Source organism: Lepisma saccharinum, chromosome 16 (genome assembly GCF_977018435.1).
Source record: "Lepisma saccharinum chromosome 16, izLepSacc3.1, whole genome shotgun sequence".
Taxonomy (NCBI): Eukaryota; Metazoa; Arthropoda; class Insecta; order Zygentoma; family Lepismatidae; genus Lepisma; species Lepisma saccharinum.
The window spans coordinates 17023695-17037206 of NC_139244.1; the positions used below are offsets into that span (position 1 = coordinate 17023695).

A 13512-nucleotide genomic window follows, 5' to 3' on the forward strand; every position below is an offset into this window, starting at 1 on the left:
CAGCAAATATGAATTATAATTGCACTGTGTGGCAAATATTATTGGAAAATTGAATAGCCAATCAGTTGTAAGCACATGAATCTAGCAAAGTTGCATATTAGCACATGGAATAGCACATTATACTCAAATTCCTGACCAAAAAGGTTGTAAACTGTGAGAAATCATATGTTGACAACACTCTGTCAAATGTCTGTACTCTGTCCTGAAAATCTCTGGAACAAGCGAACAAAAACAAGTCCTCTGTGCAAGCAGTGACTTGAGAGGGATCAACCAATGAACGCGTGAGAGTAAACAGCATTGCATGGAGGAAAAACTGCAGCTACCAGCAGTTTGCATAAGCATGTTCAGTTTCACTCTGCCCACTTCCTTTCTCCCCTTCTCTGTCATTATGTGCAACCTTGCTCCAGAGATTCCCGGGATATGGTGGAAGTGTGTATAAAACTTGTCGGGAAATGAGCATCTGCCAAAAAGACATGAAAACAATGCCCCTCGAAAGATCATGGCCACCTTCTTCTGGGGCCATGCACAGATTTCCACAAAAGTCGTCGCACAATAAACACTGAATGTAACTTGACAATACTCAAAAGCCCAATAAAGATCCTTGTCAGGAACAAAAAGTCCCAAACATAATTCATCTCTGTAGGATAATGCCCATCCACACATTGCTGCTCATGCCATGGTAATTTCAAGAAGCTGAAATGGAACCTCCCTATATCCTCTGTACAGTCTGGACCATCAATTTCGCTCCTTTATACCCCTAAAGGAGTATCTGGAGGGGGAAAGGTTTGGCAGTAATAATATGATACAGGATGTTTGAGAGTGGGTATGCTTCTAAATTAATTTACAGACGTCATTCCAAGATATGTAAGGAATGGGTGATCACTGCAATGATGTGAACAGGTAAAAGTAAAAAAAGGTAAAGTGCTCCCCTGTGCTTAGCACCATGCCATGAAGGCATAGGGGGTGTGGGGGTAACGCCCCACACTTTCTTGATCCGGTCGTGAGTGGGTGTGATGTGATCAGCATCATGCCCCTGACCACCTTTACTCCCCAGGTGTAGAGTGACCACAAGGAAAAAAGCCTTGGACGAAAAGTCCCCGCATAGCTTTCCCTTCAGCTCTGGCCATAAGGAAGCATGGTCCACTCTCCCCTTCCCCTCCTCGCAGGAGTACGGTGCACAGGAGTGGCAGGTTTCTTTACTTGTGGTTCCACTATACCCGTCATTTGATGCTCTATGGGTGCCGGGGTCGCTTTCAACGTTAGAAACTTCCCAGATTTGAACCAGCTGGGGATCGAACCCGGGACATTTAGCATGGTGGTCAGATGCATTATGTGAACAGGACATCATGTTATACTGTGTAAGTATTTTAACCATGTTTTATTTTAATTCTGCCACAACTTACTAATTTCTTCCACCCACAAACAAGAACCGAGATTTATCTAAAAATTTCGAAGTTGTAACAATATACATGTTGTGATTATATCTTGTTATTAATATATTGATGGCACATGCCATTAAATACCAAACTTCTTTATTATTAAAATAAATGTCATTTAATTAAGAAATTCTATTTTGCTGCACAATCTTGGATGCCTGGAATCCAGGAAAATACTAGCAAGTTTTGGTGACTAAATCTGAACCGATATCCGTAGTATCGACTCAGGCCAAATTATCAATTAATTATAACTGTTAGACTTGACAGGTAGAATGAATAGTTAATATATACTTATTTGCTTAACATAACTTAAACATATATTTCATAATTAGAATAGTTACAGGTTTGAAATTACAAAATATATACATGCCACACTAGCAGCATAAATTACTTTTTATGTTTTTGTAGCTGTGGGGCTGACACTTTAACCTTTCCGGGAATGTTTCTCGCTAAGTCTTGGTCTTTCACACTGCGGAGCAAGTCCTTTTCTCTGGAGGATGTGGTTTTGTCATTGAGGAAAATGTTCAGGGCTGTTTTCGCTGCTTTCCCTCTCCTGCCCGTGCCTGGAGTTAGTTTCACCTTGAACCTAAATGCACAAAATAAATTATTTGCAATACTGATTAACTGCTCGGCCATGAAAATAGGCAGCTGGGTAAAAGTGCACTGGTGCCACATATGGGGAAAGCAAGGCAAGAGCAGGACAAAAGTCATTGGTTCCCATGCACTGTGTTGCCTAGTTCGAGCATCAGATCGACCTCATTCCAGGGCACTTTTGTGTCATCCCTGACCTTTCCAGCAAATACTGTCAGTTTGTATCACGTGGATTACAAAGATCAACTCTACAATGAGATCTTGAATTCTCATAAACCTCGGAACATATGAGGTTGTGCTCAGATGTGGGAACGGTGCGAACTTCTGCCACCAGCCTAATTTTATGTCCGTGAGTTTAGATATAAAATTGCAAATGTGCCACAAAGAATCCGAATGGGCCATTTACTTATTCAACTAGGAGACTCCAACAGGCTTTGTCTTAAAGAAACTAACATTTACCTTACATAACAAGAGCACATGAATTTTGTTTGTAAGATCTTCATATAAATAAAAACAGTAAATTATACAAATATCAGTAAAATTATTGGCAATTGTACCAATATGCCTGTATTGGCTGATACCAATTAATCTACCCCATCCACTATATTTAGTACAGATCTGACAGAAAATCTGTACTTTTTTAGGTATTCATTGATACAGGCATATCAGTAAAATTGCCGACAATTTTACAGCTTCAATATTTCTACACTGTCCATTGCTGTGTTGATTCACTTTGTTTTATGAAACATGAGGTTCATAACAAAATAGTTTGACCTCTGCACCAGTGTGATTGATTGATTGCCTTCATTTTAATTTGCTCTTCTGCCACTTTTGGCTAATCACGAAGATGAGGGATGATATGATGAAAGGACACTAATAAAGAACACCCATTCCCAGGATGGATCAAACCCAGGGTTCCTGGTGGCGTAGCATGCTGTGTTATGGAGGTTGGCTGTATTAGAACAATTGCAAAAAAGGTACCCACTCTATGCAATAATTAGAGACATGCATATTTAGTTCTTGACAGAAATATGAAATAACATGGACTAATGTTCACTTGTTATGTTTCTGAAAGGTGTGAGGTATGCTTTTATATCATATTTGGCCGTGCCATGATGTGAAATATGCTCTTAAAATGAAATTTAGAGTTTGTTTATGGATACAACACTTTTCGGAAGTCTGAATTATCTTGCAAGTAATGCAAAAATTTATTAATTCTGCTGTAAAAATTTGAGAAGCAAAAATGGCCTCCTTTACACAGGAATGAAACTTAATATCTGATGACTACATAAATGTGCTATTAGAAAGAAAGTGTTTATTTTGTGTAATAAGAATAGTTTTTAAATACGGAGAAACTAGTACTCACTTTTATCTGCGAAGCTGTTTTTTCTTTTTCGATTAATTTCAGTGGCCACTGCCACCATCCTCGTTCAACGAGTACTAGTTTCTCCGTATTTATATACTACCACGTCTCTCTTTTCCCAATTATGGATAGTTTTTAGATCAAAATTTAGGATTATATTCACCATTTTAACACTGAAATGCCATTTTACATACAGGGTGTTTCATAATTCCCTCCAGGACTTCAAAAGTCTGTTGCTCAGAGGCAAACTCATTCACAGGGCTGAGAGCATGTCAGTGAATAAGAGTAAATATCGAAGTTTTTAACCCACCTTACAAATGTTCGATATGCCCTCCCTTGGTGACTTGACAGATGTCAATTCTGTAATCTTGCTCGTATGCGGTCCACAGTCTCAGACGATGGTCCCGACATACCTGTTAGTTTTTACTTCTGTTGAGTCACCAAGGAAGGGCATATCCAGGGTAGCTACGATTTTTTGATTATGAAATTCCCTGACTTTTCCAGGTTTTCCAGACCAGAAATGAAATTTTTCCAGACATGTTAGTCGTCATGATTTTTGCTTCTGAACCTCATGTTTTTCAATAAAATATGCAGGCACGTTAATTATTATGAATATGAATATACACAATTATTAGCTGAAAATTTACCAAGTGATTAATACAATGCTATTCAATGAAAATATAAAAACTATTGTACTTCCACATTTTCACTAAGTCATTACAATTAAAGTGGTGTAAAAAAATCAATAAAAAAATGTGGCATATATCAAAGCTGTACAATGTAACCTGTATACAACACAACTTCAATAATATCAATACAAATGAGAAACAACAGAAAATTAGGTCATGTACCTTTAGAAAATATGCAATAAGTTTAATGATTATATTTTTTAATTTATTGAAAATAGTACATATTTCGGAAATTCAGAATGTGAATGGGGCTGGTGACCCACCATACACCAAAAAATATATATACGTGGGCCATACTTTGCAATCAAAGATCTCCATTACTTGAGTTTTCCACATGCTGGAACCAATTTTATATTACGGGAAAACATAGAAATCTGTCTATTAAAAGGTAACAGTTCCGAATGTTTTATGATTTTTTCAAATTTTCCTAGCAGGAAGACTAATTATCATAGAATTTTGGCAATCATTGTGACACAAAATTTGAACCTTCCTTAAAATAATGAGCATGGTTTGGATTCAAAAAAAGTTATTTATGTTGAAAAGAAAACTTCAAAACGCCCTACACAATCATACACACTTCCCACGGTCAAGGTATTCTCCGGTTGACAAGCGACAGTAAGTATCATAAACTAGTGGGAATGAATGTAGAAATAAATCGGAACCGTAGTAGAGTACATTCAGGGTCTTTATTTTAATTCTAAGACAACCAAACCTGACCTTCCTAACCTAACCACAAAAGCATATATTGACAAAATCTTAAGTAATCGCTAAAACTCTGCAGTATGTGTTAACAGACATACATCAAAATCGAACCATGTAAAAGTTGCATTTGTAGCATGATGAAATCGTAATAAAACAAAAGGAACTTGGGCTCATTTTCACCACAATTTCATTCTACACGCAAAAAAAAAAAAATACCTAAAATTACTATCAGCATCAAACCAACATTCCCGACCCTGTGGCCGAGTGGTTAGCACATCGCGCTGCGATGCCAAGGGTCCCGGGTTCGAATCCTGGTCAGGCTTGGTTGTTTGTGAATGTCCATTCATCAATTTCATCATTTCATCACTCATCCCCATCTTCGCAAATTAGCCAAGAGGCACAAAACGCGAAGTAAAATAAACTAAATCAATCAATCAAACCAACATTCCTAACCTAACAACGATGTGTGACCAGCGTACGTTTAATTCCTCTATTTCGCACCAGTTTTTTAAAAATAAATTCATTCTACATGTACAAAACACATGCATATTCGAATAATGACATCACGATACTGCATAAAATCACTAATTTCTGGGGTGTAACACATCTCTGCAATGTAAAAACTACGACAACGAGCAAATGAACTAGTTGATCAGGTTGCTTCTGAACGAGTCGCAAATGAAGAACTCAAATTTACAGAACGGGTTCACGGAGAGAACGAAGTAGTGAGTCCCTTTGTTTTTACTAGGCATCAGCACCCGTCCAGTGTGACGTCAACCACAACCAGTTTACGTGAAATTCTGCTCTTCAAGGCAGAAAGTATTACATTGTCTTTGGTTCAAGGAGTATAAAGTTATTGTAGATCCAAAAACAATGAACTGTCCGAACACCAACCTGCTCCGCTTCACGTTTCAAAAGAGAACGGGTTCCGAACGGGTGTGTTCTTGCAGAAAGGAAATGTAATCACCACACACAAAACTAAAGCAACATTTTCTCCGCAAGAAATTCTGAGGATGGCTGGTGCGTAGGTTTCATCTTGAATAGCTTGTTCTCTAAGGAAAAATCTCAGGCCTCTCCAAATTCCGGTCTTGAACAGGTTCACAAGAACGATTTGCAAAATGAACGGATCCAAGAACCTAGATCCGAGAGTGAATAAATATAGAATCGAAATGCAAAGGAACCATAATTTTGTACGTATCAGACTCAAAGTCATAACGACGAGAGGAACAAGTTTCTGAACTGAATCTTTTGGGGGAACTGGTATCACAAAAACTGAATTCGGAAGTGGAAATGAACCGTTCGTTCATTTTGTAACTGGTTCTCTTGCAACTCCAAAATGCACGTAAATTCCAGAAAATATGCAAAATTCCCTGACTTTTCCCTGTTTTCCAGTCGCGTAGCAACCCTGATATCGAACATTCGTAACGTGGGTTAAAAACTTCGATATTTACTCTCTTGACTAACATGCTCTCATCCCCGTGGGTGAACTGGCCTCCGAGCAACCGACTTTCGAAATCCTGGAGGGAATTACGAAACGCCCTGTACTACTTCAGATCCTGAAATATGTGTGTAATCTTGGATCTTCAATTTACCATAAATATGTGGCCCTAATGATAATACTTATGCATAACATCTATCAATTCTAGCACTTACTTATAATTTGCAAGTGTGTTGTAGGGTGCCACCACAGGTACAGCAAACAAAAGTTCATCTTCCTGAATAGGCAATCCAGTCAGAGAATCTACCATGTCAACATCCGCAGCCACTTGCACTTCCTCCTGTACCTCTGTATCAGAGCCATCGTTCTCTGCATTACCCGCTTCCTGATGCCTACCGCCAGAGGTTCCTTGGAAAGGCTGGAATTTCGACTGTGACTGATTCGGCTTCTTGAATTTCTCTGTCGGTGGCTGGCCTTTTCCTTGTTTATTCTGTTTCTTGCTTTTCTTCCCTTCCTTTGGAGTTCCAGCAGACTGTGAAGCAGAGAGAAATTCTACAGTCAATTTAAATCAATAAATGACTCTCTGCATAGGACTACTGTTCTGACAGTTGTAAATGTACAAGCATATCTATTAACCCTTTTGGCACGGAGAATATACAAGTTGAATCATAATTCACTCCAGGGTTTTGAGTGTTTATATTACAAGAACTATAACACATACAGCAAAAAGGTGCATATCAGTACATAAAGAAGTGCATATCAGTACATAAAGAATCTCTCCACGTTTTGTACGTACTAGGGATGGGCCGATATGAAATTTTGGCCGATACCGATAAAGTACCGATAACCGACATTCTACCGATCCGATATAAAATTAGAAATCGTCCTTAAAGAACATGAAAGGTTCATTGACCTCCTTAATATATGTGTGCTTCAAGGTGACTGCAGTGCAAAAGGAGTTGCATATTTAGACATTTTCTTTATCCATAAAAATTACAACAAAATGGCAGAATTTTGCACTAAATTATCATATATTTATCGATATATCGGATCAATAAAATAATCGGTAATTTTACCGATATGCCTATATCGGCCTATACCGATAGAGTACCGATTAATCGGTCCCTAGTATATATACCTTACAGGTGCTCAATATGTGCACCCCTGGTTGCGCAGCACACATCAATTCTGAAATCATACTGACACATACAGTAAAGCCTTGATTGTATGTTTTTCAGGAGACTGTGGTGAAGGTACTTACAAAGTGGGAAATTTTTATAACATTTTGTCTCATTGGGAACAAACAGTAAAACATAAAAAGCGAGAAAATGTAAAATCCAGAAACTTCAAATCATGGTTCAACTGTATTCACATGTACATGTGAAGTCACCTATTATCTACACCCACTATTAAAACTTTCAGCACACTCAAAATAATTTGAAACAAGAGTGAAAACTGGTCAGATTATATGTACACTCCTGTTCACATAAAGTGGCACACTTTATAGGGTTGAACAGTTGAAGAATGTGCCACTTTATCTGAAGAAGAGTACAATTACAGTCAGTTTTAGGTTGTAAGGACCCATTGACTTCCCAAAAGGGACATTACAAGTCGGAAGTCTCCGTGATTTTACATCTTGCTACACAAGTGGCTACAGGAGAAAAATCTTTTAGGAAAAGAAGATTTGTTACCTGGAGGATGGCCATTCTAAGTTTCCTCTCCTCTTCATCTTGGTATTTATATTTCTCCTTCATTTTCTTTAACCTTGCTTTTTGGCCACGTTTCAGTGGCTGCTGTGCTTGATTCTTTTCTTTATCTTCCTTAACTTCTGCAAGATCAAAAACATTAAAAAACAACCAAATTCCACTGCACCTAATACTAACACAAATACATTGTACTACTACTACATGTGGTAGGGATGTGACAAAGTTAGTATACAATATACTATAAATTAGGGATGGGCCGATATGAAATTTTGGCCAATAATACAGATAAAGTACAAATACGTATAACACTGACCAATACCAATAACAGATATTCCACCGATCTGATATAAAATTTGAATAGGTCTTTGAAGAATCTAAATGGTTCATTCAACTCCTTAATAAATGTGTTACCAGACTGCAATGAAACGGCATATTAGATTAGAGATTTACTTTTCTGGCATGGAGGTTGTATGTTTATATCCATAAAATTATAAGAAAATGGCAGAATATTGCACTAAATTGTAAGATATTTATAGATATATCAGATTGGTAAAATCATCAGTAATTTTATCAATAAACCAATATGCCTATATCGGCAGATACAGATGGACGTGGCTGTGGTGCGGAGGGTAGTTTTGTCCCTTCCCTACTAGAAATACAGTGGAACTATTCAGATTTTACTTTTATTTACAAATTATACATTTAATGTTGGTCCCAACCTAACAATATATTAGAATTATTTTCAGGATTTCAGCTATAGCCTCCTGAAGAATGTATAACTGAGGTTCCACTGTATTTAAGTTTCTATCCTTTAAAGGGTTGTTTGCAGAGGACAAGATGTAAATGTGCTTGCAACATCCTTGTACACTATTACTGTGCTTATCACTTTAGTAGTCATGCTATTTTTCAATCTGGTCCTACCTTTGAAATTATCCTGTTGAACTGTCACAACCTTAAGGTAGGTTTCAGACCAAAGCAACAACTGAAACCACTCTGCCAAAGAGGCTGGTAAGGACCAGTTGAAATTTTATATCGGATCAGTAGAATATCTGTAAATTTTATGTTGGTCCATCCCTACTAATTAATTTCTGTATCAGTACAATTGTTTTTGTTAGCCTCCACAGTCGCTTTGTTAGCATAAAATTAAAAATGAGCAATTTCAATATCATGAGCCGATTCGAAATGAACTTACGAGCATCATCGTCTTCCAGTGTGTCCTTGCTCTTGCTTTTATTCTGTACTTCTCTGTTCCGCCTGTTTTGAGCACTCGATTGCCGGACAATGACAGGCTTGTCGTCTCCTAGGTACACCACCGTATCTTCTTCTGAATTCTGGGATGACAGAATGGACGTGGCTGTGGTATGGAGGGTAACTCTGTTCAAAACAAATTAACCATTAATTACAATTACAAGAAGTACAGTGAACAGACAAAAAACATTTCTTATGCTATGTGTAGGCAACATTTTAGTTAAACACAACACAAAACGAAGATCCATGAAGGACAGATTTCAGACCACTTACGTTACATTCGGAGAAAAGATAATAGTTCTGGGTTGCCAAAAAATGTCTTTGAAACAACCGCCAATTGACAGCAGACTGTGTAAGGAGTGTACATGTTTAAAAACACAAATAATTTCAATGATAATTTGTGTGGGAACTTTTATTTGTTTTGGTTTCATACAATCAAATTGAAAAATCATTCTTCTGACTTCAACTTGAACACACCAGTACTTGCTAACACTAAGCAACTGCAATGACACCTTCACGCAGACACAGCAAGTACTGACATTGGAATTGCTGTTTTATTCCTGTCTCTCAACTAGCCTTGATGATGACTGATATGGAGTAGAAAGCTTGGACAGACTTTTCAAGTTTGTTCATTTGTTTTGTGTTGTGTTTAACTAAAAAGTACAGTGATACCTCAAGCAATAAAATATACTGCATAACTTTATCATCTAGGTTTCACTACATAGTGGAACTTCAATTTTATGTTTTTCAATGGAAACTGGAGTTTCATGCATTTTATCCCAATGAAGATTGCAGTTTTAGGCATCAAAACATCAAATGTTCCACATCAGATACATTCTTGAAGCTTTATCTCTTTTGTCCCCACTGCACTGTGCAATGAAATCACAGGGATGTGGAGGTAGGGCACCATACATTCTCAACCTTACCATAGTGGAGGTGATGTAGTCAGGACCACGCTTTCGCTGCCTTTACTCCCCAGTACCTGGAGCCCATTGACAAGAGATCACCCATCCTAAGAAATGAACCTGGGTTTTCTGTGTTAAGTAAGACACTATCTCTCTCAAAAAGAACTTGCTAGTCATCTTAATCCATCTTTGGCAATAACATCAAAGCGGTATTGCCTCACAAACACCTAGGTATTGTTTTCGACCAAAATCTAACATTTGAGGAACATATTACAGGCACCACAAAAAAGGCATCTCTTATGTATACTGTATCTTAGGGATGGGACCCATTAATCGGTACTCTATCGGTATCGGCCAATATAGGCATATCGGTGTATCGGTAAAATTACCGATCTGATATATCGATAAATATCTTATAATTTAGTGCAAAATTCTGCCATTTTGTTGTAATTTTTATGGATAATTTCCATGCTCTTCTTTCTAAAAAGTAAATGTCTAAATATTTAGCTTCTCTTGCACTGCAGTCACCTTGAAACACACATTTATTAAGGAGATCAATGAACATTTCAGGTTCTTCAAGGACCATTTCTCATTATATCGGATTGGTAGAATATCGGTTATCGGTATCGGTAAATTTTATATCGGCCCATCCCTACTGTATCTGTTCACTGAAATTTGAGATATCTCAGGCCTCATCTTATACATCAAGTCATTCATTTCTCCAATAAAAGAATACTGCTCTCCAGTCTGGTTCATGATGTGTCCCACTCAGATCTCTAGAATAGATTCTGTCATTCACTTTTTTCTGACTACAGTTCATTACAGGGTTCCCTCATTACACAATTTTTCAACACTGCATCTCCTGTTCTATCTACACTTACAGACACCCTATCAGCATTGTTTACTGAATGATTTCAATTATCTATACAAAATTGTCAATGGCAAAATGTGCTGCAACACGCTCCTCCAGGAATTCCACTTTCAAGTGTGCACATGTATCACAAATCTATTTTACACAGAAAAGCCCAGTTTAGAAATTCAAAAAAAAGATCACTCTTCCATCTTTTGAACATCTGTTGCTAAATAATATCAAATTGTGCCACCTTGACTTATTTTTGTTAATCCTTTGTGTTATTTTAATATTCTTACTTTGTTGATGATTTCAATGCAAAATGGACACTTGTGCTGCATCCGAAAATTTCTCAATAAATAAACAAACAGTTGCAGTAAGTACTTACGTATTTCCAGCAACATGCTCTATGTGAATCTCTGTATCTGGAAACTGGACTTCCTGCTCATCTTTCTCCTCTTCATCACTGCTCTCGGCACTTTCTTCATCACTCACTTTGCCATCTGGACTTACACTGCTTTGCTTCTGATCACCATCCTCTTCATTATCACTAACCTTTTCCCCATTTTCAACAACTGTCTCTTCTATCGGTTCCAACTTATTCTTTGCATTACCATTCTCTCCTGTAAAGCAAAATACTATATACCTCATTCATATTTACTATGTGCGAATTACTCACAAGATTAACAATATAAATTACAATTTTACTTAGCCACATTCGCAAGGAAAGCTCATTGCAGACAACTTGACTGTGAAATAGTGAACGTTTTTTTAGAATTTTAAAGGTTTTTACAGTTTTTAAAAATTCATACAGGAGGACAAATAAGTTTGTATTATAGGTTTTAACTTTGGTAAACGATGGCTTTAAAGCATGTAAATCGATCTTCCTATACTTTTTCCTGCTCACATTTCACCTAACCCTTAATCCTTATGACTATGGAAGAAATATTTTGATGAAGCTATAACTTTATGAATTGCTTATGAAACACCAAAACCTGAAGAGAAAAGTTATCTCTCGAAACGTCGTAATTGAAGAAAACTTATTATACTCACAAAAAACCTAAGTAAAATTGTAATTTATATTGTATATACCTCAGTACCTAAAACATGAAAAGGCTTTCACAAAAAAAAAAAAAAAAAATGCAATTTATGCTTCTAAGCATTAGAAAAGGAATAACTAATAACAAAATAACATGGCCTGAAAATTTTTGCAAAAAGTGAAAGAAAAACCAGAACCGAGTTGTGCCAAAAGAGAGAGATGATTAAGCAACTTTCTAGGTATGGATATTGACCAATATTATCATCTCAGAATCCATAAAAAGACATAAATTTAGACGGATTCTCATTTTCAATTTATTAATTTTGAAAAATTTGATGAAAGAGGATATTTTGTTCATGTTGAAAACTGTACGATGTTGTCACCACCACCTGTGATTATAATTGTGCAAGATTGATTTGCTTTATTTTACTTCCCTTTTTGTGCCACTTTTGTGTAATTTGCCAAGATGGGGATCAGTGATGACTAGAGGCACATATTTTTGGTGAATAAAAAAGAGCAAAATTTCAGTACAAACACCAAGTCAATTTTGGGTTCAAAAGCGGTAAACAAAATAAAATTTTGCTGTTATAGTGGTGAAAAAGCGGTATATAAAATGACATGATTGTAAATTATAATACGGTATACTCAAATATTCCCACAAACTTTGGGGGCTTCGGCTTCAAAATGTATGAAATGGATATGGCAATGTGATAAATTATCATGGTAACAGAATGGAGGATGGAATACACTAAAATTATGCATATCGTGGAAGAAGAAAAACATTTATGTACTGTAATTTGCATCAGACCTAGTGAAAGAATATTTTGATTCAATTTAACTCTTGCTGTATGATGTTTATTTTCTTTTTAGTGTAGGTCATTTTATTTTTCTGTACCTGCAGAGATCTATTTATTACCTGAATCATCATCTTCGCTGTCTTCCCCAAGATCGATCTCTTGGTCCTGATCTGATGAGAGAGATGTTATTTCTGGAGAACTTTGTACAGAGACCACATCGTCATCCAGATTTCGCACTCGTCTTTCATCCTTATGCCTAGAAGATCAAGATGAAAGTTGCAGATAAAAATAGGTGGAGATGGTACATATTAATCGTATTCTACCAGCATTGGTGATATGGTTGACTGATTGATTTATTTTACTTTGCATTTCTGCCACTTTTGGCTAATCGTGAAGATGAGGATGAGTGATGATGTAATGAAATTGATGAAGGGAACAAAGAATACCTATGCCGAGGCCAGTATTCGAACCTGGGAACCCTGGCATCGTAGCATGCTGTGCTAACACTCTGCCACAGACACCGGCTATTGGTGATATGGTTATATAGCAGAACCTCCAGTATGTTTTTTACAAGACTATGTTTTAAAGACCTGCAATGAGAGAAAAAAGTATAATCCAGGGAAAATGTAAAATCAGGGTTCTCGCTGACCTCTGTAGCTGAGTGGTTAGCACAGTGTGCTACAATGGCAGGGGTCAGCAGTTTCAGGTTTGAATCCTAGCCTCGGAATGGGTGTTCTTTGCATCACAT

At 37.0% G+C, this 13512-nt stretch overlaps 1 protein-coding gene across 4 annotated transcripts in view; it reads right to left on the reverse strand.

Moving 5' to 3' along the window:
• Nucleotides 1–1740: 1740 nt before the first annotated feature.
• Nucleotides 1741–13512, reverse strand: part of Clbn (Nuclear export mediator factor NEMF homolog Clbn) — a 94156-nt gene continuing 82384 nt past the window's right edge. For 3 of the 4 annotated variants that reach the window (XM_083137777.1, XM_083137779.1, XM_083137780.1), the window contains exons 13-18: nucleotides 12884–13020; nucleotides 11317–11551; nucleotides 9118–9299; nucleotides 7911–8047; nucleotides 6435–6751; nucleotides 1742–2022 (exon numbers count right to left, since the gene is read on the reverse strand). In XM_083137777.1, the coding sequence (XP_082993903.1) occupies nucleotides 1824–2022; nucleotides 6435–6751; nucleotides 7911–8047; nucleotides 9118–9299; nucleotides 11317–11551; nucleotides 12884–13020 (1207 nt within the window). In that variant the 3' untranslated portion in view covers nucleotides 1742–1823. Of the gene's footprint in view, nucleotides 2023–6434; nucleotides 6752–7910; nucleotides 8048–9117; nucleotides 9300–11316; nucleotides 11552–12883; nucleotides 13021–13512 lie in introns of all 4 variants that reach the window. The other variant, XM_083137778.1, reaches the window with a different exon arrangement.